The sequence below is a fragment of the Hypanus sabinus genome, chromosome 1 (assembly GCF_030144855.1).
Source record: "Hypanus sabinus isolate sHypSab1 chromosome 1, sHypSab1.hap1, whole genome shotgun sequence".
NCBI lineage: Eukaryota > Metazoa > Chordata > Chondrichthyes > Myliobatiformes > Dasyatidae > Hypanus > Hypanus sabinus.
In genome coordinates, this window is record NC_082706.1 from 100086073 (window position 1) to 100112496 (window position 26424).

At 44.1% G+C, this 26424-nt stretch overlaps 1 protein-coding gene across 2 annotated transcripts in view; it reads right to left on the minus strand.

Annotated features, from left to right (window-relative positions):
- The window catches only part of tshz1 (teashirt zinc finger homeobox 1), a 286578-nt gene that overhangs the window by 168861 nt on the left and 91293 nt on the right, over nucleotides 1-26424 (minus strand). Inside the window, exons 1-2 of one of the 2 annotated variants that reach the window (XM_059972831.1) lie at nucleotides 25030-25068; nucleotides 17111-20221 (exon numbers count right to left, since the gene is read on the minus strand). In XM_059972831.1, coding sequence (XP_059828814.1) covers nucleotides 17118-20063 — 2946 coding nt within the window. In that variant the 5' untranslated portion in view covers nucleotides 20064-20221; nucleotides 25030-25068 and the 3' untranslated portion in view covers nucleotides 17111-17117. Of the gene's footprint in view, nucleotides 1-17110; nucleotides 20222-25029; nucleotides 25069-26424 lie in introns of those variants that run through there. The other variant, XM_059972824.1, reaches the window with a different exon arrangement.

Consider the following 26424-nt stretch of genomic DNA (forward strand, 5'->3'; position numbering starts at 1 on the left):
CAGTGTAGTTATTTCTCGGCAGAATGCCAACTTCTTAATAATTAAAAAAATATCCAGCCAGACAGAAACCAAAAAAAAATCACTAAGATCCTATTAATTCTGATTAACAGCTTACTTATTGGGTTTGACAGCATGAAGCAGTGCATTAAAAGGATGTCTTCCTGGGCAGTCCAGTAGTAATGGTGGTTAGAACATTAACCACCATTATCCCATACTGTCACTCATATCTTCTACTCTGAAGACCTTCCCGTTATTCTCACAGTCCCCCACCCTCACACATCACCCCTCTTCTTCCTGCATAGGATTCACAACTAGGTCCTGATAAGTCTGCTCATACAACTTGTCTGTATCCTAGAAAATGAAATTTCCATCTTTCCTTCACCTTCACATGGTTCCTGTCCAAAGTCCCTTTCTTCATTTGACATGACTCATTTCCACCTTAAACCATCACCTTCACCGTAAAACTCACAGTCTCTAATCATTTGTCTATATTTCCTTCCACTTTGCTTCCTGGGGCAAATCCATTCAACTCCATCAGTTTTTTCCATCTGCCTATCCTCATCTTCCATAGTTGTCTATTCCTTTACACTGCTCTTGACGGTGCCCTGCACTGTGTCTATTCATTCTCAACTTCTGCAGTCATCCATTCTTCTTTCTTCCAGAGCCGGGATAGGGATCTCCTTGTCCTCAGTCTCCATCTCTACCTTCTATGGACAACTTCACCATTGCTGACATCTTCAGCAAAGAGTCATTGCCAGACATACCTTCCCACCCTTTTTCTTCTCCATATTCCACTGGAACTGTTCCCTCTAATGACATTGCTCTGTTCTTTCATCTAACCATAAATAACTCTGCTTCTCATGGTACCTTCCGAGGTGATCACAGGAGATGCACCACCACTTCCCTCACTATCCTCCAATGCCCCATTCTCTCCAGGTGAAACAGCTACTAATTTCAATTTGAAATGCTCCTGTTACCATCTCTTCTACACTAGGGATAGATCTGCAGAACACCTCTGTTCAGTCACAACCATGGTACCCAGTTTCCAGCCATCCGACTGTTTAATTCTCTCACTTATCCCCATCTCTGCCTTCCTTTGGCTTCTACACTGCTCCATAAATGCCCAGTGAGACACAAGGAACAAGGCCTTATCTTCCAAATTGGCACATTAGCGCCAAGCTAATCCTTTGTATCTGGTGCTCATCCAATGAAGTGGAGCAGATTCCAAGCTGTGAGTAGGCCTCAGGAGATAGATCATGAGACTAACCCCTGCACCAGTAGTTCAATTCGCCTTAAGTAATACGAAATAATCAAAAAATATATAAACCCGTTAAGTAAAATTATCAAGCCACATTTATCTTCTTGTCAGTGACTTCATTGTAATGAATGGAGACACATTACCTAGGCTGGTCATCCCTGGTGCAGAACTGAGGAGCCAGGTACAAAATGCATCCAGCCCCTCAGCTCATGACCACAAAGCTTTGAGTCAAAATTCAGCAGCAAAGTGGTAATCAGGTACACTTGTATTTGACTTCCAGGTTGTCTTGGTGTCACACAGATTCTCTAAGGAAGAGAAGGTGAGCCAAGTACAGTTCTACCCCATGATTGTATGATCTGAACGTTCCTCAAGTTAATGTCATTAACAAGGAATTGAACAGAGAGGATAACTTCACATGCTCCATCACTTTCAATGACTCTTCATCTCATGTTCTCAATATTTATTGCTTATAGATTTATTAATTTCTCTTTTGTATTTGCACAACTTGTTGTCTTTTGCACATCGGTTTTTGTCCCTCCTGTTGGATACAGTCTTTCATTGTGTTTCTTGGATTTATTGTGCATGCCTGCAAGAAGATGAATCTTGGGCTTTTATATGGTGACATAAATATACTTGAATAATAAATTTACTTTGAACTTTGAGGAAGGGTAGCAGAGAGGTTTAGAAATTCGGTAGCTCAAGGCCTTGTTGGTCAGAAGTCCAGCCGCCATTGGTAAAGTGTTTAAAATTAGAGTGGTGTAAAGATTTTAGCAGGTTGCGTGCTGGAGGAGGTTCTGGTGACTGGGAGCGATGTGGCCATGAGGAATTGAAAAGAATGAATTTCACATCTTTTATCAATTTGTACTGCATTGGACTCAATGTCAAAGCAACATGATACAGTTGGTGCTGATTTAAACAGACCCTGCTTTACATCAGTGTAAACTGTGTTAATATCATTGATTTATGAGACTGTGGCTTTGATGTCCTGAACACTAGACAGACAAGTCTGATATTTCTCTTAAAAATGTTAACGGCTTGTCCACACAAATTACGGCTGTCTTTTTGCCTGATGGCTGCCTTGTGCACTGCCTGTTTCTTCCCTCCCACCCTGAATAAATATTAGAATCATAAAAGACCATCCGATCTACTGTTAAGAGAAATCCCACCATCAATTTTTTTGTTCACAAACCTGTAGGATATAAAACCACAAGACTTCATCAGAGATACCTTATAAGGTGATGAGGGTTTCTAGCACTCACACCTCCTCTCCCTTGAAGTCCTTTTCCTGCTCCTTTGAACCATTGCACACTATTATTGACCTCGCTGTTAAGTTAAATGCACATTCACCCATCAATGTGCTGGCATTAGGTGTTTAATACCAATCTGCTTGATTGATAAGAGAGCAAATAGTGATTTAGCTCACTGTGGTTTCTTTAATCCAAGAACACATCCCAAGAGAACTTTTTGCTTATATACTGTATGTATGCTTCTAGCAATGGAGTCCATACATCATAGAGTTATAGAGTAGTACAGCAAAGAAACAGGCCCTTCAGACCAGCACTTCCATGCCAGCCTTTTTCCCCTATCTACACTAATCCCATTTGCCCACATCAGTTCCATATGCTTTTTCCTATAAGTGTCTGTCTAAAGCTCTTAAATGTAATAATTGTATCTGTTTTCACCATTTCCTCTGACAGCAAATTCAACATCTTAACCACACTCAGTATAAAAAATTATCTTTTAGATCACCTTTAAAACTTCTTCCTCCCACTTTAAAACCACGGCCGCTTGGCTTTGATATCCCTACTATGGAAAAAATGCAGTTTGACCGACTGTACTATCTGTGCCTCTCATAACCTTAGATACTTCCATCAGGTCACTCCTCAGCTCCTGCACTCAATGGAAAACAAGCCCAGTTGTTCAGTCTTTCCAAACAAATGACATTCTCAAGTCCAGGCAACATCCTGGTGAATCCCCTCTGCACTCTCTCCAACAGAGTTGAAGAAAAACACCCTCATTCTTCAGTTCACTCTTGCAACTAACATCTGAGTCAGAATGGATGGGAGGATGGATGCATGAAGAAAATTGTACTAATTTGCTTAATATTTTGAACATATTATACTTCAGAAAATAATTTTGAAGGAGTAGGGTAGTTGGGGAGCAGTGGAGAAGACTATTTAAGTTCTCCCTTTACAAAGTAGTCTTAGGTCACAGGACAACATCCAGGATTGCAGTCAGAAGGTAAGAGACATTAAGTTCTGCTTCAGCACTCAGTTACTTTTGTTGCATATACTGAGCAGCTGAAGGTCATGGGATGTCTTTCTAATGGGGCAATTATCAGTGGAGCTTCATATCTACCTCAGGAAAAAGACACAAACTGGACAAAAATACTGGAAGCAGCACACAAAGGAGCTGGAGGAACTCAGCAGGTTAGGCAGCATCTATGGAGGGTCAACGTTTTCGCTCAAGATTCTTCAACAGGACTGGAAATAAAGAGGGTGATGGTCAGTATAAAAAGGTTGGGGCAAGAGACAGAGGCTGATAGGTGGAGCCAAGTGAGGGAGGAGATAGGCAGGTAAAGGAAGAAAAAGATTGGGAATGAACCTAAGAATCGGCTAACATACTTATAATGACCCAGAAGGAGGCCATTTCACCCATCCAAAGATCAATCCTATCAATCCACTTGTCTTATTCCCAGTACATCTGCAACAAAATTCTCTCTCAAATGCTCAGTTCCTTTCCTTTCTACTAACTAGACTGAGGGACAACCTGCAGTACTAATCATCCCTACTAAATCCCAGAGCACCTAAACCACAGTTTGAACGTGATAAGAAGTGGCCCATGGTGTTTCACAGGAGTGCATCAAATTCCAATGCAGTGCCATACATCTTAGGGTTGAGAAACAGGAGCTTAATTAATGAGGTAGGTTTTAGGGAACATCTTTAAAAAGAAGAATAGCATGCTTCCACAAGATGTTCTACAGAACTTCAGGGAGTATCAAGGTGCTTTACTTTGTGAAGGAAGCCAGTGAGATACTTATGAACTGTAAGCTCATTTGTCATGTAGCAGCAAACATGAGCACAGCAAGATCCCATAAAGTGCATCGTGATGTGACTCGGTTACTTTCTACTTCAGTTAGTTAAAGGGGTAAACATTGGGTGAGACTCAGGGAAATAAGTACTCTACTCCATAAAACTGTGCCATAGAACAAATAGTGGCTGCCTAATATAGCAGATCATGCCCTGGATGACCTCGCACAAGATGACAAGTTTAAGGGGAATATGAGGGCGAACTTCTTCACTCAGAGGGTTGTAAGAATGTAGAACGAACTGCCAGAATAAGTGGTGCATGCAAACTTGATTCCAACATTTAAGAGAAGTTTGGATAGGTACATGGATGTTAGGAGTATGGAGGGCTTTGGTCCTGGGGCAGGTTAATGGGAGTAGGCAGTTTCAATGGTTCGACACAGACTAGATGGGCCGAAGGGCCTGTTTCGGAGCTGTACTTCTTTGTGGCCCTATGACTCTAAAAGACAGCACTGTTGACTATGCCACATGTCTTTGGCACAGCACTGCAGGGTCAGTCCTGATCTTTTCCCTGTGTGTACATTGACTGATGTTCTTTCTCCACTACAACTGTAACTACAGTCTAAACATGTTTCAACGTCTATGAACTGGTTTGGGATTTCCCAAAATCATGAACAAAGCTTCATAAACATATATCTTTCCTTGCAGTTTCTATGGCTTGTGCTGAAAAAGATACCATCAGAAACAGTGGATTTAAAAAGTTGTCGTAAGGAATGCGGTGACAAACTGTTTACACTCTATAGGTGAGATTCTATGCTGTTTAATGACCAGGTTTATATTGTGATTACATGGTATTTCTAACATCATTCCTAATGATTTTCAGATCCTGAAGCCCATTCTATTCAGCTCCGGTTAAGGGTATTCATGGTATTAAGGGCACATGCTTTCCCCAAATACACCATTCAGCTAAGTAGCCCTTTCTGCTGGCAATTTGATATTTTGGAGTCATAGACTTATAGAGCAAGGAAACCTCCCTTTAACCCAACTCATCCATGTCAACCAAGATGTCTTTCTGAGCTGGTCTGATTTTCCTGTGTTTCCTGTTCAGAGGCCTATCCGTCTAAACCTTTCCTATCCCTGTACCTGCCCAGAAGTCTTTCAGATGCTGCAGCTGTGCTCGCCCATACCTCTTCACCGGTAGCTCATTCCAGATACCCACCACTCTCCGTGTGATAGCTTGCCCCTCCTGTCAATTTTAATCCTTCCTTCTCTTACCTTAAATCTATATCCTCTAGACTGAGACTGCTGGGGAAAAAATAAATTGTGACACCCCTTATGACTTTATATACCTCTACAATGTCACGCCTCAGTCTCCTACACCTCAAGGGGGAAAAAATTCCCAGTTTGTCCTGTCTCTCTTTATTATTCAAGCTTCCCAGTCCTATGTGAAACTTTTCTGCACCCTTTCCAATTTAATGATATCCTTCCTTTAGCTGAGGAACTAGAAATGACCAATGACTTGTACTTTTGCTACAAGTCTGAAAATAAATGTTTTTGTTCTTGTACTTCCTTATATCTGAAGATTAATTCTTCATTTCTGAATGCTAGAAGTTGAGAAGGTAGTAACATTAATCCTCATCAAGAAAACCCTCCCTTCTCCTGCTCTTCCCTGCCCAGGAAGGCCTCTTCACATATTGACAGAGCCAAAAGAATTATAACAAGTCAACCTGGGTTTCTGCTACTCCCTCTGCAAATGGATCCTTGATTTCCTCATCAGTCAATGCATACCAGAAATAACATCTCCTCGCTGACAATCAACACAGTTACAGCTCAAGGATTCATTCTTATACCACTGCTCTCTCTATTCTCTCTACACTCATGACTGTGCGTCAATGCATTGCTCCAACACCCTCTGTAAATTCACTGATGACATCACTGTTGTTGGCAGAGTATCACGTGGCGATGAGGAGGCATACATGAGGGAGATAGGTTGGCTGGTGAGTGGTGTCACAGCAACCAACTTGCACTCAACATCAGTACATCAGTATGACCAAAGAGTGGTTGTGGATTTGAAGAAGGGCAAGTTGGGAGAACACACACACTCATACACACACACAAGCCCTCATCGAGGCCTCACGTTCCTGGAATTCAAAATCTCAGAGGCTCTGTCCTGGGTCAAACACGTTAATGCAATCATGAAGAAGGCATGCCAGAGGCTGTATTTCATTGGGAGTTTGAGGAGATTTGGTAGGTCACCACAGACTCTAGCAAATTTCTACAGAAATACTGCGAAGAGCATTCTGACTGGTTGCATCACCACACGGAGGCTTCAGAGGGTTGCAGAGTGTTGTAGACTCAGCCAGCTCCATCGTGAACACCAGCCTCCCCACCATCAAGGACATCTTCAAAACGTGTTCCCTCAGGAATGTGATACCCATCATTAAGGACCCTCACCATCCAGGACGTGCCCTCTTCTCATTACTACAATCAGAGAGGAGGTACAGGAGTGTGAGGGCACACCCTCAACATTTTAAAAACAGCTTCCTCCCCTCCGCCATCAGATTTCTGGTCACTGTTCTGCTCTCTTTTTGTACGATTTATTTACTTTTAATATTTTTATTGTAACTTTTGTTTTTGTGTATTGCGCTGCACTGCTGTCACAAAACAACAAATCTCGTGACACATGTCAGTGATAATAAACCTGATTTTTAAAAAAAGCACACACAACAATTCGGCTTGCACCTGCAATAGAAGCAAGTGTAGGATTTAGGGGCTTGATCATTCAACCAAACTTTATTGTCAAACTCTGTAGCCCTTAAATAGCAGATCCACTAAACCATGTTGGATGCAGGCTCTGGCATCATATTTCCAATAAATAGATGACAATGACATAAAATTTTACTCCTCTCATACTTTATGTGGCAAAAAATCAATCCAGCTTTAATTGCAGCCCCCAAACTAAGGCCTTTCTCATCTAAAGATTAACACTAACATTTTACCACCCACTGACAAGAACGGTAGCTGAGATTTTCCCACTGATGATTTATTTGATTTGGCTTAGCTCTTAGCAATGTTTTCGGAAACAGTTCTAATTTTAAGTGTAACTTCTTGGTGGAGCATTAAGATTTGTGTTTCTGAAAGCTTGGTTTTTATTAATAGCCTGCGATTGGCTACAGGAACTCAACTCAGCAGTAATAGCCATCATACTGACATCTCTCAGTGTTGGCTTTAGTGTTGCTGTTTTACCTGTGGTAAATTCTTAATGCAGTGACAATTCTAATGTTAGCCCTGAACTTACAGTGCAGAAACAGGCCGTTTAGCCCATCCAACCTTTACCTATTCTCCACGCCACCTTCCCTTCACCATTCAGCCTTTCAATTCACTAATTTTCTTAATTTTTCTGGCTTGCGAGGCAGGCACTTATTATCCATCACTGACTACCCTGTAGTGGTCAGCAGCCTTCTTGAACCCATCTAGTCTTCTACCCAGGGCCAGAAAATCTAGAACTAGATGGCATACATTTAGCGTGTGAGGGTAAATACTGAATAAGAACCTGAGGGACAAATTTTTCACAGAGGATAGTGGGTATATGGAACAAGCTGCAGGAGGAAGTGGCTGAGGCAGGAAAATTGACAATATCTAAAGGACATTTGGATAGGAAAAGTTTAGAGTGTTGTGGGACAAACTTAGATGGGAAACTTGGTTAGCTTAATGAGTTGGACCAAAGGGCCTATTTCCATGCAGTATGATTCTATGACATCTACTGTCCTTCTGCAGAAGGTGCTCCCATAGTGTTGTTAGGAAGGAGGTTTGGGATTTAGACCCAATGACAATGTAAGAACAACCCAACTATTTCCAAGTCAAAGTGACAAGCCATGTGGACGGGAATCTGACAATGGTGTTGGTCCCTTACATCTGAAATTCTTCTCCTTACCAGTGATAGAGTCAACCGGTTTGGGAGATGCAATTAGATTAACCAGGGTAGATACCTGTGGTGTGTTTTGTAAGTTGAAGCCACTGTGAGGCAGTGGGGGAAAGAGTGAGTACTTAGGGTGATGGTTAGGTTGCCGATCAAGGAAGATACTTTGTCTTGGATGGTGCTGACCTTCTCAGATGTTGTTGAATATCAACTCATTCACAACATTCCTGACGTGCCTTGAAAATGGTAGAAACTATCTGTGCTCTCAGGCAGTGACTCATTCTCAGGACCCACAGAGTCACACCTGCTCTTGTAGCCACAATTTTATGGCTGTTCGAATTGGGATTCTGGTCAGGGTGACCCCTAGGACCTTGATGGTAGGACTCTAGGCAATAGTGATATTGGACATTGAGTGTGGCTGGTTAAACTCTCTTTCATTGGAAATGTTATTGCCTGGAAATGTTGAGGCATGAATGTTACCTGCCACATATCAGCATGTGCTTCAGAGCGATTTCTTGCCATCTGCAGGCATGGGGTGCTTCATTAGTGGAGGATTTGAAGCAAGAATTTAATATAGTGCAATTGTCAGTTAACATCCCACCTTCTGGCAATATTATGGATGGTCACTGATGAGCTGGTGAGGATAGTTGAGGCTAGGACAATGCCCTGAGGTACTCTCTCACCAATGTACAGGAGCTTGGAATGTGGACCTCCAAGACCAATAGGTGATGGTCTTGCCTCACCTCACCCACCAAAATCTACATTGTACCTAGAAATTTGCATCTGAGAATTAGGATACCTGATGGTACCCTCAGGCCATTCCATCACTGTAAGCTACGGTGTAGCACTTAACCAAGAGTATTCCTTTGGAACCATAATAGACCTGGGATCTGTATATTTGCTACTTATTTAAAAGTTGCAATCAGACTTTTGTTGCTTGATTACAAGGTGGATAATAGTATTTCCACATTTTTTCCACACGTTTCTAACAAAGTATTTGGTCTGCATCAATACTTTAACAGTCAAAAACCCACAAGGACTTGAAGGTGCCAATCAATAGACTCCAGAGGATAGTAGAGGTTATTTGCATGGTGTGAGTTTGTTAAAGCTCCCTCTGTGTCTAAAATAATCTTCATTAAATCTTAAGTAAACAAAATGCATTCTCTTTTATTTTAAATCGCCTCAGACATGCTGAAGGAAAAGAACAAGCGAAAGGTTGTCACCATATTTACACAGCTTTATTCCATGCTTGAGATAGACTGTCATCATTTAAAAATGATCAGGCTCTTCTCAGACAAGGAATAAATTGGACATCACAGTGTTTGTCATGGCATATCTTTGCTTTAATAATTCTAATTCAGATATAGTTAGCTCTCAAATGAAAATGTTGTATTGACTCCTCAGATTTCTCAGGCATTTTTTTTATTCATTTACAGAGCGTGGCCATCTCAGATGAGCCAGCTTTAATTGGGTGATTGTTTAACACATTACCCAGTCCTATTCCCCGAGCTTCCTGCTACAGTCCATTTTAATTCCCAATTTCAATCCTATTCCAATTTGTCCCTCTGTGACCTTCTCCACCAACATGCTGAGACCCAACATAAGCTAGAGGAACAATATTTCATCTTCTGCAACAAACAATCTGCTGGAGGAACTCAATGGGACAGGCAGCCCCTATGGACAGAACATGGCACGTCAACATTTCAGGTTCAGATCCTTCATCTGGATTAAATTGTAAATCCAGGTGAAGGGTCTCAAATCAAAATGTTGACTGTCCATTCTCTCCATAGTTGCTACCTAACCCATTGAGTTCTGCCAGCATCTGCAAAACACACAAAATGCTGGAGGAACTCAGGTGGTCAGTTCCATGGAGATGAATAAATAATCAATGTTTGGGGCCAGGATTCTTCATCAGAACTGGAAAGGTAAGGGGGAAGAATCCAGAATAAGTAGGTGGGGAAAGAATGTTGTTCAAGATGACACCAGCGACTGATGCAATTAACAGTGATGTGCTGCAGGAAGTTCTCAAAACTACTTTTTCTTCTCCTTCTTCTTTTAACTATATTTCTATGACTAATCTGTATGCAATTGGAGCCTGAAAATTTCATTTTGACAATGTTTTGACAACGTTGTGTTTTGAGTTGACTGAGCGATCTGCCATTTTCGCTGTCTCCGAGGGAATTCAGCGTGATTGTGAGAGAGGTTGAGAGCAGAGTGTGCGGTCTAATGGTGGAGCGCAAATCCATGATCGGCTCCATTGCTTGCCGTTCTCACTGATTAAAAGGTGGTGCAAGATTAAAATCAATGAGAGTGGAAGACGAGCAAGCGTTCAGCGCTGTCTACCTGTGTTTGACTGGTTTCTCTCTCTGTCTTGCTCATTGCTGCTAGAGGAAGGTGCAGGAGTCTTTGGTCTCGGGCAAAGTTTGAACTGCGTGGCTTGTGGACTGGACTTGTTTTTAGAGGACTCTGCAGTTCGTGTTATATGCATTTTTGGTTACTCCTTTTTTAATGTTATGTTGCACAATTCTGATCCAGGTACTTCAACACAGATTGGCTCTGCGGCCTGCAGTCAACAAATGACACAGCACTAAATCAAACTGAACTGAACTAGACTGAACATTTCTAGACTGTTTCAAGGACTCTGCGGTTTGATGTTTAATATTCTATGTGTTCTTCACTCATTTTTTTGCCGTTTACATGACTTGCTCTTTTTTTTTTGCATGTTGGGTGGTTGATGCTTTCTCTGAATGGGTTCCATGGTGTTTCTCTGTTTCGTGGCTGCCAACAGGAAGACAAATCTCAGAGTTGTAGACTGCATACATACTTTGATAATAAATGTACTTTGAACATTGAACAAGCTGGCAAGTAATAGGAGAAACCAGTTGAGGGGGAAGGTGAGTTTGTGGGAAGCGTGGATGAAGTGCAAAGCTGGAGGGTGATGGGTGAAAAAAAGTAAAGGGCTGAAGAAGGAATCGGATTATAGTGGAGAGTGGACCATGGGAGAAAGGGAAGGAGGAGGGGATCCAGAGGGAGGTGATAGGTAGGTGAGGAGAAGGATAAGACGGGAGTCAGGCAGAAACAAAAAAAGAGAGAAGGGAGAAGGGGAAAATTACCATAAGTTAGAAAAATCGATTCATGCTGTGAGGTTGGAGGCTACCCAGATGTAATATGAGGTGTAGCTCCTTCAAACTTAAGAACGTCCTCATCGTAGCAGTACAGGAGAACATGGTGGAATGGGAATGAGAAGTGGGATTTAAATGGGTGGCAACCAGGAATTCCTGCCTCTTTTGGACAGAATGAAAGTGCTTGACGTGACCAAGATCCACCAGCATCTTATTGTTGCTACAGATTCCAGCCTCTGTAGACCCTTGTGTGAACTTTTTATATTCTATCTGGGCAACCTTATGGAATAGATACTGAATTCAGGTAACTGTCTGCTCATTGCTTCCCATGACCATGCTAGTGTCCCTTTCAAAACCTGTCTCTGTAAGATGCCTCCCTAACAATCAATACTCCTGCTCCTTGTCACCTGATCTGTCTTAACTGACAAACAAGATGGCGGAGAAACTCAGTTGGTCAGGTCAAGAGAAATGGACAGTCAACAGACAGCATCTGTACTGCTGAAGGACCTCGGCCTGAAATGCCCACTGTCCATTTCTTTCCAACGCTGCTGTTTGACTGTGAGTTGCTCCAGCATCTTGTCTATTGCTCTAGATTCCAATACCTGCAGCCTCTTGTGTCTTAGCTAAACTCCATATAGTCACTTCTCTTACACCTTCCACCTCCACCCTCACCCCCCAGCTCTGCTTTGAAAACTGTAAAACCTCTACTCTCCCCAAGTTCTGAAGGAAGGTTCCTGATCTGAAACATTAGCTTGCACAGATGCTGATTGACTGGCTAAGTTCTTCCTGCATTCAGTTTCTCTTTCAGCTTTTATTGCCAATCTGTACGTTTCTTAGAAGATAGCAGTGAGCTTCCTCTTTGAACTGCTGCAGTCCGCCTGGTAGGTGAGGAGTTCCAGGACTTCGGCCCGATAGTGATGAAGCTGCAGAGATTACCAAGTCAGGATGGTTTATGACTGATAAGGGAATCTGAAGTTGGTGGTGTTCCCATGCACTCTTCCCCTTGTCATTTTAAGTGGAACAGGTAGCAAGTTTGGCTGTTGTTGTACTTTGTTCATTTACCAAACATTGTAAGACAATTTTGCATTGTTTAGAGGTTTATTTTACCCCTGCAACACTTTTTCAGCTCACAAAGACAAATCGTGCTCTCTGGCCATGCATGCTGTGCCTCAGCTGCATTGCATTCCAAGCACCTCAATGCAGCAAAATGGCAGGGTTCCACCCAATTTGCAGACCTTAATACGAAAATCTAATTTTTAATCTGGAGAGAATCTCTGAGGCCACAGCATTCCATATGCCAATCCATTATACAGTACAATTTAGGAAACCATAGCCGCGATTGCACATCACCCTTTGAAATGAGCTTTCCTTGCTGTATATTTCCTGGGATAACAAATGCAATGAAAGCTCACTTTTCATATCAATTTGAAATTATGCTGTTGTTCTGTCCCAAAACAACTAAGGCCCTACCTATGTTTCTCTTTGCAGCCCTCTACAATTACCAGAATACATGCGTATCATTCACCTCAGTCTGTCTTCTCTCTGGCTGGAAATAAATTAGCATCTATAGGGAAAACAAATAAAAATGTAAGCATCTCCCTCCCCTCATTTAAACCTGAAGTTCTTTGGTACAGACCAGAGGGATCCCAGCATGTATAAGACATTCCTGCTGGCTTTTGTACAGGGTAACCAAATATATTGAGATAGTGTGCTCTCAGTACTCTGTTTCCTGCATATTCCCCTTAGCATTTAAATCCTGTTGCTGTTTTCTTCAACACTCCATCTGAGTTGGACAAACACAAGGCGACAGCACAATAAACGTGCCAGCTCCGGCTACGCCAGGCATCATTTATGATTTTTATTGCAAGGAGTCTGTGTTGCAATCATCTGTATTATCAATGTATAAAAGAAATTATATGCATTTTTGACGTCTGAAACGAGCCTTCACACAATGGCGACAGCTCTTCATTATCAACAAGAATGGAGAAGGGCAATCAAGGAGTCAAACTCATTAGAATATCTGCTACTCCACTTTGCAGTGTCTGTATCCAAACGCCGTAATGCCCATTGTCAGCAATTAACTGGCAATCAGCGCCTGAGCCTCTCAGGATGTGATCCTGGGCTACCAGACAAATTGAGATGGGAGAACAGACCAGAATGTGGGCTTTAGCATTGAGTGCTTGTAATACTGCCCCCCCCACCCCTCAGCTTCAGTGCCCCTCCTTCTCACTTCATGGAACTAAAGTTGTGAGGCTTGATTTTCAGAGAGCTGAGCAGGTGTGATCGGTCAACTTCAAATGAGTCAACTACTTAACCTTGACCACTGGTAGAACCCCTGGTGACTGACAGAGACGATGGTCACGCCAAGTGAGTTGGCCTGTACCATTCACCTTTTCAGTGACATTCATTGGAGAACCATGATGGACATTGTAATCAGAGACAAAGGAACATGGTAGTTCCATATCAAAGAACATGGAACATACTTCTCAGGAACAGGTTCTTCAACCCATGACGTCTGTGATGAACATGATGTCAAATTAAACCGAATCTCTTCTGCCTGCATGTGATTCATATCCCACTATCCCTGCGTGCTCATGTGTCTATCTAAAGACTCTTAAGCTCCCCTGTTGTACCTGTTTCCACCATCATCCCTGGAATCCCATGACAGGCAACTACCACTCTCTGGGTAAAATAAATTTCCCCAGTACAACACCCTTATACTTTCCCCCTCTCACTTTAAATGGATGCCCGCTTGTGGTTGCCATTTCTACTCTGGGTAAAAGACTGCCTACCCTATCTATGCCTGTCATGATTTTATAGAACACTATCAGGTCTCCTCCCAGCCTCCAGTGCTCCCGAGAAAACAACCCAACTTTGTCCAATCTCTCCTTATCGGTCATTTTGTGTAACCAAGGCAGCACCCTGGTAAATCTCTTCACCCTTACCAAACCTTCCACATATCTCCTGTAATGGGGCAATCAAAACTGCATGCAATAGCCCAAGTGCAGACTAATCAAAGTTTTATATAGCTGCAAATTCCATTCAGGGTTAGTAATCCAGAATCTTAGTTGAATGATATGGAGATAAATTCAAATCCTTTTGCCAATTGTTAATTAAATAAATTTGGAATAAGGCAGTGCGTATTACAAATGACATGTAATTACTGGTAAGTTGTGAAAACTCATCTGGTTCATTAATGACCTTGAGGAAATCTTTGATCCAGGCTGCTCAATACGAACTCCAGACTCTTAGCTACCCCCTGAAATGACCATTCAGTTCAATGGCAATTAAGGATGGATAATAAATGCTGGCTTTGCCAGTGACGATAATATCCAATAAATGTATAACCGCAAAAAGCAAACACTTTGATATTTGAAGTTGTATGTCCTGGCTACACTTACTCTCCTCAGTGTTATGCACAAGATTTGTACAATTGAGTTAAACCTCTGTGTTAACATTTGTTTGTCCATCTTGAGGTTAGCACTGAAATGGGCCAGGTCAGGCAGACGTTCTGAAACCAAGTCCGCCATCCTTGCTGACTTCACAATACAGTCACTCAGCAGCAAATGAGTCATGAATATAGGTGCTGAATGGGTACCTTCCCAAGGCCACAGTCATTGAGTCTACTCAGACATTCAATTACCCCATGGCTGAACTGTGACCTGAACTCATCATCCAAAACACTGCTGATTAAAATCAACTATCAACCTGACATCAATTGCAGCTTGCAGACAACTTCAAACTCCCAACACCATGCCCAGAAAAGACTCCGCCTTTCGCCTCAAAGTCCCCAAGCAGTAGAAAATATTTCACTCCATCTGCCCTAAATTCCTGAAAGTTCAATTTCACTGGGTTAGACACCATAAACTTCAAATTCCTTCATACTTTCTACCCAAAAATGCACAGGAAAGAACAAGGAGGAAGCTATCAAATCCCTTGAGTCTATTCTGTCATGCAGTAAGACCACTGCCTAATTCTTTCGCATATAACTAAAAACTGTTACAAATTCTGCAGTGAGTTCTGGGCTGGGCAATACTTTAGTTTGCATTTTGTGCTGGCCATCAAAAATGTCCTCAGTGTATCAATTCACGTGAGCTTTTTTTGATATTCTAAAGACAAGAACACAAGAAAATAGGAGCAGGAGTGAGCCACTGGGGTCGTCAAGCCCACCCCACCATACAATATGATCATGACTGATCTATGCTGGCCTGAACTCTGCTTCTGAGCCAGTTCCCAATGACCCTCAATTCCTCAATAAACAATAATAAAATACAGGAAATTGTGATTTTCAGCTGCAGTTCCCATCAACCTTTTTGTGGATCTTTTTGACATTTTTTCCAAAAATTTAAAAATACAGTGTTTGATAGTTCATACACAGAAACAATCCCAAAATATTCTGGGATTCCACTTACAGCAAATATTTTCATTCTTAATATTTAACATGAGATGCTTAAATTTAGACATCTGAAAACATTCAACTTCCAGCAAAATCTGCAATTCTTGTTCTTCAGCTCTGAACTAAAGACTTTTAGAAGTCCCACTTAATTTACAAAAGTGCATCACAACCGCATGTAATAACACAACCTTCGGTGTGAAAAAAACAGGTTCAATCATAATCTTTATTTCTTATCACAATACCACAGCGGGTATTTTGGAATTATGTTGACAATTTCAGTTTAAAGTTCAAAGGGTAACAATGCAGAGATGTCATTACATTTTAATATTTCTGTGCCTTTTTTTCCCTTTTCCTTGTGTTACCTAAGGCACTCCCTCAGCAGTCAAACTTAATATGTGCTCATGGAATTCAAATCTGAATTTGGCCATTTGGCAACAGACTATCTGTTCACAGGATTCCAGGTAAAAAAGGGAATTGCTCCCCTATTCTACTTGATGTGTGGGAGGAGGTATAGAAGCCTGAAATCCCACAATCAACAGTTCAACACACTCAACACCTTCCCTCCTCTTAAGATTTCTTAATGATATATGAACCCATGAACACAACCTTGTTATTACTTACTAGTTGCACAATTTATTTTTGTCGTTTATATTAATTAATGTCTTTGTATTGTACTACCACCATAAAACAACAAATCTCATGTCATATGAATCACTGATTATAAATTGGATTCTGATTCATAGAACCAAAGAGCACAGTAGGAGACCATTCAGTTCACTATATCTATGCTAGCTCTCTACCAGAGCAACTCTCCGCTTCTTCATGTTAGACCTCTTGTAAATGTTTCTTCACCATGTACTTATCCACTCAGCCACTTAAGACAATTTTGGAACCTGCCTGCTCCACAACAACAGATCCTGACCAGACACACTGCTTTGAAAAGTTTCTCCTCATATTACTCTTCCTTCTCTTTCCCTCATTTTTGTCCCCATGACATTAATGCCTTGACTCCTTCACCAATGGAAACAGCTCTCGCCATTCACTCTGTCCGTACCCCTTGTCCTTTTATGTACTTCCATTAGTTCTCTCTACAGCCCTATCTTCTCCAATCCATCCCTGTCACTCCTAAATCTCCCGTCACTCGTAATTCTCTAATACTTTCGTATCCTATAATGAGGATACCAGACTGAACCTGATACTCCCACTGAGGCCAGAAACGTGTCTTATAAAGATTCAGCATGACTTCCCTGCTTTTATACGGCTGAAGATTACTTGTTAGGAGGCATTGGCATCAAAACAAAACAATTGGGACATTTGAGGAAAATATTCATTTAAACGTTCCATCATGCTGTGTATTAACCAGTAGGCACATGGGAACATTTTGCTTACCTGGGTGCTACTGTTTCTCAAACTCAGTTACATATAACAGGTGGTCCTCTGGAGACTTGCCATGTGTTTTGCTAAGGTGCAATTTGACCGCATGTTTGCTTACAAATGTCCTGTTGCACATTTTACACTGGAATGTCGAGTTTACATCCTCCTCGGACATCCCAACTGAGTTCACGGACCTATTTGGTATCACCTTAGAAACCGCCTGCTGCTCGCGAAGTTGCTCTACTGATAACTTGGAGAGATCCTTCATAGAAAACCCTAAGTGAGTCTCCAGGTGAGTTATGTAGCTGGAAGGAGTCCTAAACTGTGAGGCACAATCATTACAGAAGAAAACTGGGTGACCCGTGTCTAAGTTCTTCAGGAATTTCGTTCCACCTGTCCTTCTTAACTGATACTTGACGTTGGCTAGCCAATGGCTTATCGTGGTCATGGAGAGGCCGGTGAACTTGGAAATGTGTACCCGCTCGTGGAGGTTTAAGTCCGACATGATGTATTTGCCTTCGGAAGACTCCCGTAAGCTGGCTGCAAACTGAGCTTGCAGCATTAGGAGATGTTGGGGGTTCCAGTTAGACTGCCTGCCCTTCCTTTTCTGGATGGGAGAGATATCCTCCAAGGTTTCCTCGAAGCTGCTGGCATCGGCTTCTGACTTCTCCGACACCGTAGAGGGCGTTGACGACTTGGGCGTCAGCCGTCCCGTGAGGTTCTTCACCATGTCAGAGATGTCCAACAGCGCGTTTTCCCGTGATGTGGAGAGAATCGTCTCCGTCATGGCGGAAATGAGCTTCTTGTTGCTTTTCGATTTGGTTAAGTCTATTGGCTGATCGTTATTTTCATAGTAGTACCGGTCCACAATGTCCGCCTGCTTGACCTGAGTGGCAGGGAAGATGGGCTTGTCCAGCACACTGTTGCTGATTTTGTACAGCATGGCCAAGGGGTCAAGGCTGGGACTCAGGGGCTTGGCTGCCTTGCCCAAGTGCGTGTTCATAATTGACTGGAGAGCACTGAGTGGATTGACAAATGGTGACTCAGGTGACTGGTCAGTGATAATCGCCATACTGTTACAGCCATTGCTGACTGTTGACCTAAAACACTCCGTCCCATTTGGGAAAGAGCTGTCCAAACTGGTCTCCTTTTTCACTTTCACCTCCTGGCCATCGCTGTTTCTCAATGGCTGCATTGAAACCTCACAGTCTTCGGCCCTGGGTGAGTCCCTCACGGCCGGGGATGAGGAGCCGCAGGTAGCCTTGATCCTGGGAGCAGCTGCCTGCTCTTTCTCCGCAGCCTTCTCTTCCGCCTTGATGGTCATTTTGCCCGTAACCTTCTCCACCAGCTCTTCCATGGCATGGACGTTGCTCTTCTGAGGTGGCGGCGACTGGCACTCTGAGGGCTCCACCACAGCCAGGTGCTCGGAAGATGGGGCCTTCAGGTTGTTGGTGTAGAATGGGGTTGACTGGGCATTCTGCCCTGCCGTTTGAAAGGGTCTGATCGCTCCTGAGAGCTGATAAGCAGCATGAATACTCGGATAGCCTCCCCACGTGGGAGCGCCATTCTGGGCTTTGTTGATGGCAGAGGTGACCGTGTTCTCCAGAGACTTCAGGATATCAATACCACCTTTCGGACTCTCATCCAGATCTTCCTCCCGCAGATACTGGTACTGGGAAGTGGATTCAAACTTCTCATCATGGTCTTCCCTCTCCTCCTTTATCTCCCTCTCCTTTTCGTCCTCCTCTGCCGGCTCTTCTTCCTGCTCCTTCCTCTCGTTCACCAGCGGCGGCGGCGAGGTTTCGGGCTTGGCTTGGGCAGTGGGCACCACCAACCGTGCCGGGGTGGAGGGAGGCAAGGGAATGGACTGGATCTTCTCCTCAGCCACTGCGTCAAACACCAGCTGCTTGCCCTTCTTAGAGGCGGAGTTGGTGACCTTGAGGAAGTGCCCGGTCACCATCATGTGTGCCGTCAGCTGCTGCAAGGTATCGTGGGAGCTCCCGCACTCCATGCACTTGAGGATCTGCGCCTTGCGGGCCTCGAACTGCCAGGTGTAGCTGGCGCCATTCTGGTAGCCATAGCGGTTGTTAGGAGTCACGTAAGGATTGGCTGCTTTCTGGGCTGAGGCTGACTCTCCGGCAGGCAAGCCTGAGGGATTTGGGGCAGACTCCGGTGAGCAGGGCGGAGGTTCCTGCTGTGCCCTCCTCTTGTTGGGAGGCAGAAGCTTGGAGGCCAGGGCTGGCACAGGCTCCTTGAGGGGCACCTTCTGATAGTGCTTGGTCTTGATCATGTGCACGCTGAGGTCCTGCAGGGACTCGAAGGAGTGGCCACAGTACATGCACTTGAGGACTTTCTGGGCGTCCTCCTTGCCCTCCATCTCCATGAGGGAGCGTTTCCTGGGCTTGGACCACTTGCGAGGGTTGTCGGGGTCCCGGTCGCGATTGTCATCGCGATAGTGGCCGGTCTCGTTCATGTGCACGGTCAGCTCTACCAGGGTGTCGTAGGCCGAGCTGCAGTCCTTGCAGCGGAACTTGCTGGCGCCGGTGAACACCGACCCAAACAGTTTGTTCTGCTGCCTATACAGCTGCACCGTGCTGAACAGGCTAGGCTCCTGGATGATTCCATAGGAGGTCTGCTGGAGCGTCTTGGCCAGCGCGGCCTGGTGCCAGTCATAGCCTACGCCACCACCACTGCCATTGTGACTGCTGCCATTGCTGCTGCCGCTGCCGCTGGCCTGGTTGGCCGTCTTCAGGTCCAGGCCCAGGCTGGTCCAGTAGGAGCTGCTCAGCAGGTTGGAGTAGGCCGCCTTCATCTGCGCCAGGCTGTCCCGCGAGGCCGGCGGCCTGTCCTCGGCCAGCCCCTCTTCCCGCTCCTGCCCGTCCTTGGACGAGACGCTCCGCAGGTCCGCCAGCTGGTCGCTGGCATCGCTGACGGGCGACCTACCGCCCGGCTCAGGATTGGCCGTCATGCTGGCCGGTGAGTTCTGGCAGCTGGCCGCCTCTTTGCTCTCCTCTTCCTCCTTCGGGCAGTGGAACTTGCAGTCCTGCTCCCCCGCCGCAGGCAGCTCATCCTCGGGCAGGTCCTTGCTCAAGTCAGCTGCCTTCAGTTCCTCTTCGGGGACGTATGCTGACAAAGGAAAGAAAGACAAAAAAGCATTACCCAGAGCTGAGCACACCAGGGGCAACATACTGCCAGGCCAGAGAATCGTACACCTCAGGACTGGAGAAGGCCAATCAATCCCTCCCATTCAACTGGATCTAAACTCCACCTGCCCCAACCATACCCCGAGTTATTCCCTGCCCTACCGTCAAATATCTACTGACATGGACAAAGGCATTAGCAGTGAACCTCAGGGCATCACAAAGTTAATTTCATGACATCTGGTCACTGTTTATATGCTGGAAACAAGTCAGCCACTGTGTGTTTAGCAAGGTTCCATAAATATTTCTTAGTCTTCATCCCACCTGGTCCCATCAGCCCGTCTTTCCCCTTCCCAGCCCCCTCCATCAGGAACACATTCCTCCCACCAAATCTCTGCCACACCTGATTCCTTGTTCCACTGTCCTCTTCAATTAGATTCCATCTTCAGCCCTTTGTTACTTCCACCTGTCACCTGCCAGCTCCTTACATCACTCCCACTCTTCTTTTCCCTTAACTGCCTATCATCCCCCCCACCCCACCAGGATCCACCTATCACCCACCAGCTCTTGCTCCACTCCTTCTCTCCACCTTTTCGTACTGGCCATCTCCCCTCCATATTTCAGTCCAGATGAACGGTCTCAACTCTCCCTAGGGATGCTGCCTTGGCTATTAAGATCCTTTTAGGAGTGGCAGGCACAGCACTGTAGCACTTAGCATAGCATTATTACAGTGCCAACTGCAAGATCATGGTTCAATTCCCACCACTGTCGGTATTGAGCTTGTACACTCTCCCCGTGACTGCACGGATCTCCTCCAGATGCTCCGGTTTCTTCCCACAATCCAAAGATGTATAGTTAAGCTTAGTGAGTTGTGGGCATGAGATGTTGATGACAGAAGCATGGTGATTCTTGCAGGTTACCCAGCACAACCTCAATGATTTGATTTGATGCAAATGATGCAATTCATTGTATGGTTCAATGTACATGTGACAAATAAAGCTAATCTAATCTAATATTTTTGCTTGCTATTCCAGATTTCCAGCAACTGCAGTCTCGTGTACCCCCATTGTCAACATGATGTTAATTTGATAACCCATCTCTAATGATAATGATAGAGGGGTTAACATTGGTGACTAAAAGACACAAGATGCCAGAGATGATGGAATCTGGAGCAGCGAAGAATCTGCCAGAGTCGAAGTTGTGAGTATTTTGTCAAATGCCCAGGTGCAATGAAAAAAAGTTACTTGCAACGGCATCACAAACACACAGCATTAGACACACAACATTCACAAGAAAAACATAAATTTCACAAATTATACAAGGGAGGAAACAAATAGAATAACAGGGAACAAAGTCCTTTGTAGTGCAGTGGTCAAAACGGTTAGCTCATTGGGTTAAGCAATACCTGTGGGGGGGGGGGGGAAATCAATTGTCAAAGTTTGTATCAAAACCAAGCATTGGGACCTAATTCTTTGTTAAATTATTGCCTTGGTATTTTTTGCATGCCACTGGAAAATGTCACCTCCAGAGATGCACCCCTCCTTCAGCTACATGCGGGCACCATCGTTCTAGATTTTTGAGCTGAGGTCTTTAGCGTGGGTGTTAGTTTCTGATTCAGAGGGGAGACGAGTTTCTGATGAGCCACCACTGACACACTGAAGATGTTTAGAAACTAGTGTCAAAGTATTCAGGCCCTCGATTCTAACTCACAATTCACAGTTAAATATTAGCTCTACCAGAGAACCTGGGGTTTAAGTTCATAAAGCTCTGGTGCTAATGGAACCACAGCAGCAACTGTGGAGAAGAGCAAAGGAAGATACTGCAAGAGTGGGGAAGTTAAAATTATCAGGCATCGATAGACAGCCAAAATCTTTCATCCGGGAGTAGGAATGTTGATCGCTAGAGAACTGAGCTTTAAGGGGGGGGGGGGGGAGGGGTGCACGTTCTTTTTACACTGGGAGTTCCAGGTATCTGGAGCTTGAGGCCAGGGCTGATGGCAGTAGCAGATACGACAGTGGCTTTCGAGAAGCGTTTAGACCAGCACATGAATATGGAGATACGAACTATCTGCAGGCAGAAGCAATAAGTTTAATTTGGCATTGTGGTCGACACAGACACTGTGGGTCGAAGGGCCTGGTCCTGTGCGGCAGTGTTCCATATTAATTGTTCAATCAGTAACTGCAGCCTCTTTAGATCACATTTCCAACTCCCTCAGGGCTCTTCCAGATATTTACTTGTCCTGTTTGTATTCCCCCTGTTCCAGTTAATCACTTACACCTTTACCACACTCTTTCAGAGGCAACCTCTGCATCATTCAGTGCCCTCTGCTGTCCCTCATCACTGATCTTGTCTCTCGCTCTCTCTGTTACCCCGACATCCCCCTGCATCTGGAAAGGTTTCCTTCCAACCTTACCCAGAAGACCATTGAGCTGAAACATTAGATTGTTCTTCCTCTGTGGACGCTCCCCAACCTGCTGAGTGTTTATGGCCTTTTGTAATTTATATAAGATTAGATATCAGTGACTGGGAGTGTCTCCGTTTTTTTTTAATTATATTGTTCATTAGATCAATTGACAGGGAAATCAGTCATCAATCTTTAGGAAGTGCACATCCTAACAACAAGATTTGAGCATAAACTAAAACTGCTTTTATCAGAGAGACAGCATATGACTAGCAACTGGAGACCCAGAGGCCTGTCCTGGGCTTGGAGTACTGTCTACCTGTGCGGATGGGTGAGTGGGGAGGAGGAAAGGGGCTCGGTTTGCTGCTGTTGTTCTGTTGTTTGTTGTGTTCTGTGCTATGCTGCTGAACTGTGTGGGCATGCTATGTTGGTGCCAGAATGTGTGGCAAACTTGCGGGCTGCCCCCAGCACATCCTTAGGTTGCGTTGATTATTAACACAAACAATGGATGTCACTGTATACTTGGAAGTACATGTGAAATGTAAAATGTATCTGAATCTCACCAACAACTTCCTCAGTCCTTGTTAGACCACATTATCACTGGAGATTACACGGAATGTCCCCATTACCCACACCGTCCCGGGTACTGGTATTGTTAGACTGACCACGGCCTAATCTGCACTGTAATCTCCATCAACCACTGGAAAGACTGATCTTGACGACCTCAAGGAGCCCACGAAAATCAAGAAACCCTCATCAGAAGTCCTCACAAACTCAGTGCAACTGGTGAAAGGAGCTCACCCAGAACCTCCTGGCCTTCCTATGCATCCCACACTTGCCTCATCAACCAGCTCAGAAACCACAGAACCAGACTGTAGGCAAGACATCTTCAATACCCAGGGACTGTCTGGAGTAGAAGGTAGAGTACCGTAGTACATGAACAGGTCCATGTCGACCACAGCATCCTCCCTGACTGCGTAACCCTCCAAGCCCTGCCCCTCCATGTACCCGCCTGAAACACTTCCTCTGGGAGCTCATTACCCTCTGTGTTGAGAAGTTACCTCTCAGAACTCTTAAATCTTTGCCTCTTTTCTTATATCTGTGCTCGATAGCTTTGGATTCCCTCACTCTGAGAAGACTATCATTGCCCACCTTATCCATATCCCTTGTGATTTTATAAACTTTAATCGAGGGCACCCCTCATTCTCCTGTGCTCTTGGAGTACAGACCCAGGTGGCCAAACTCTCGTGATAACTCCGACTCCAGTCCAGGCAACATACCTTCTGTATCTTCTCCAGTTTGACAATGCCTTTCCTCTATCAGGGTGACCAACAGCATAAATAGTACTCCAACTACAGCCTCGCTGGCCAGTGTCCCCTACTCCTAAACTTAATGTCCTGAGTGATGGAGGCTAGCATGCTTCTTCATCATCCTGTCCACTTGCATGGCCGAACTGTGCACCTGTACTCCCAGGTCCCTGTGTTCCACAACACTCGCCACAGCGCCTGCCATTCCCAGTATAACATGAAGAAGAAGATCGTGTTTCCACCCCATTAGGAATTCTCATGCTGAGCCAGATTTCTTTTTAATGTTAAGTAATACGGTCATTACACTATTTTACTTTTCTAAATTATCATTCAATGCTGTGTGCTAAAATGCTAATGCAGATACATGGCAATCTCTTCAAGTACTTGGAATATTTTACCCACATTGTAATTGTGCATTTATTGCAACCTTACAATGGAATATGACTGAATAAAAAGGAAATCATTTCCTATATTTCATTCCACCAATTGATAACTTCAGACCACACGTCTTTACTGGTGGAGATGAGTCAAAACCTGCTGAGATGTAGCAAGGTCTACATGGGCTGAGTTGAAGAAGGTGGGGGGCCACATTGATGAGCACTTCTGCTCCATATGCCAAAAGTGGAATTTCCCAGTGCCCAGCCATTTTAATCCTAACCCCATTCCCATTCCAAAATGTCAGCCATGGCCTCCAGCAATCTGCCATGATGAGGACACTCTCAGGGTGGAGGAGCAACACCTCATATTCCATCTAGATAGCCTCCAACCTGATGGGATGAATGTCATTTTCTCCTTCCAGTATCTTTTTTACTTTTCCCCTCCCCATTCCCCCTTCTATTCCCCACTCTGGCCTCTTACCTCTTCTCCTCACCTCCTATCACCTTCCCCGGTGCTCTTCCTTCTTCCCTTTCTCCCACGGTCCACTCTCCTCTCCTATCAGATTCCTTCTTCTCCAACCCTTTACCTTTCCCCACCTGGCTTCACCTATCACCTTTTAACTGTCCTCCTTCCCCTCCCTCCAACTTTTTATTCTGGCATTTTCCCCCTTCTTTTCTAGTCCTGAAGAGTCTCAGACCAAAGCATCACCTGTTTATTCATCTCCATAGATGCTGCTCATTAAGTTCCTCCACCATTTTGTGTGTGTAGCAGGGTCTAATGGAAACAGATTGTTTACAGTGGATCATTGATTTAAATGCATTCTCACTCACGCTACATTTTTAGAGAAAGATGCACATAGCAAGAATTTGTCTGCCAAAATGGTACTAATTCTTTCAAAGAGTCAGAAGTGTAGAAGTGAAGTCACACAACTGAAATGAACCACAAATGGCAGCTAAAATAAAATGAGAAAAAGAATTGAAGCCACTGGGCAAATGAATGTGATCATCCATTGAGTTTTCCTTTGTTTAAATCTCCAGGTAAATGACACATGATGTTCAACAGAAAACTGTAAAACTGAGTGAGTGTTATAAGAGGACCAGCAATAAGGAATAACAAGGGCAGCAGTATGTTGACACGTGTTGCAGCTAAGAAATGGGTCCCTTATGCAGGGAAAAAGGATAAACATGGGATACAGCCTCAGCAACATTTCTCTAGTTGTCCTTTCATGATCTCCATGACAATGAGATCAACCAAAATCTTGCTGACCATTTCACCGCGCCAATGTGCTACCTGCTTCTTGCCTCTTTACCTGGTGACTGACGTTGGTTTCTACTCAAGCAACAATGATATTTTTGCACTTGCTATCAACTACTTCCATGATCCCACCAGTTTTCTAGCTCCCTTCTCCAAAATCTCCCAGTTCCTCCTCAAGAGGATTCCTGAACTTATTCATTCATCCTTAAATTTTTGAGGTCCTTAAGCTGTGGATTTCCCCCCAGATATCGCAACCTTTAAAACAATCCTTAAAACTTTTCCCTTTGAATCTGCCATCTATCCTAATGTTTGATTAGATTTTTTGGAATCGCTCTGTCTGATTATGCTCCTATGCAACTGATTTGGTGTGTTTTGTTACTTTAAACCTACTAAATATATGCACTGCACATACATTACCGGAGGAACTCAGCAGGTCAGGCAGCATCTATGGAAGTGAATAAACAAGCAACGTTTTGGGCCGATACCCTTCATCAAATTGAAAGTCCGCCTAACCACTATCTTTGTCTTCAATAGTGAGCAAAGAAAAAAAACATTTCTATAACTGATTGAACAACTCTGAAAAGTAGCAAAGTATCCTGGTTGGGGGGGGGGGGGCGTGGTTTGGTAGATCGGAGGGCTCATAAACTGAAGTGTTTTCTGGAGGATAACTGGAAGAAATAAATATACTCTAAATGTAGAAAATGCTTTCATCATCAGCTTCTTCTGGTAAAATGGTCAGTGAAATGGCAGGTGCAATTTACTCATGAAAGATGAGAGGTGATGCATTTTGGACGGACTAACAGGGCTAATAAAATCTGGGAGGCTAATGGCAGACAGAACTACTCATCG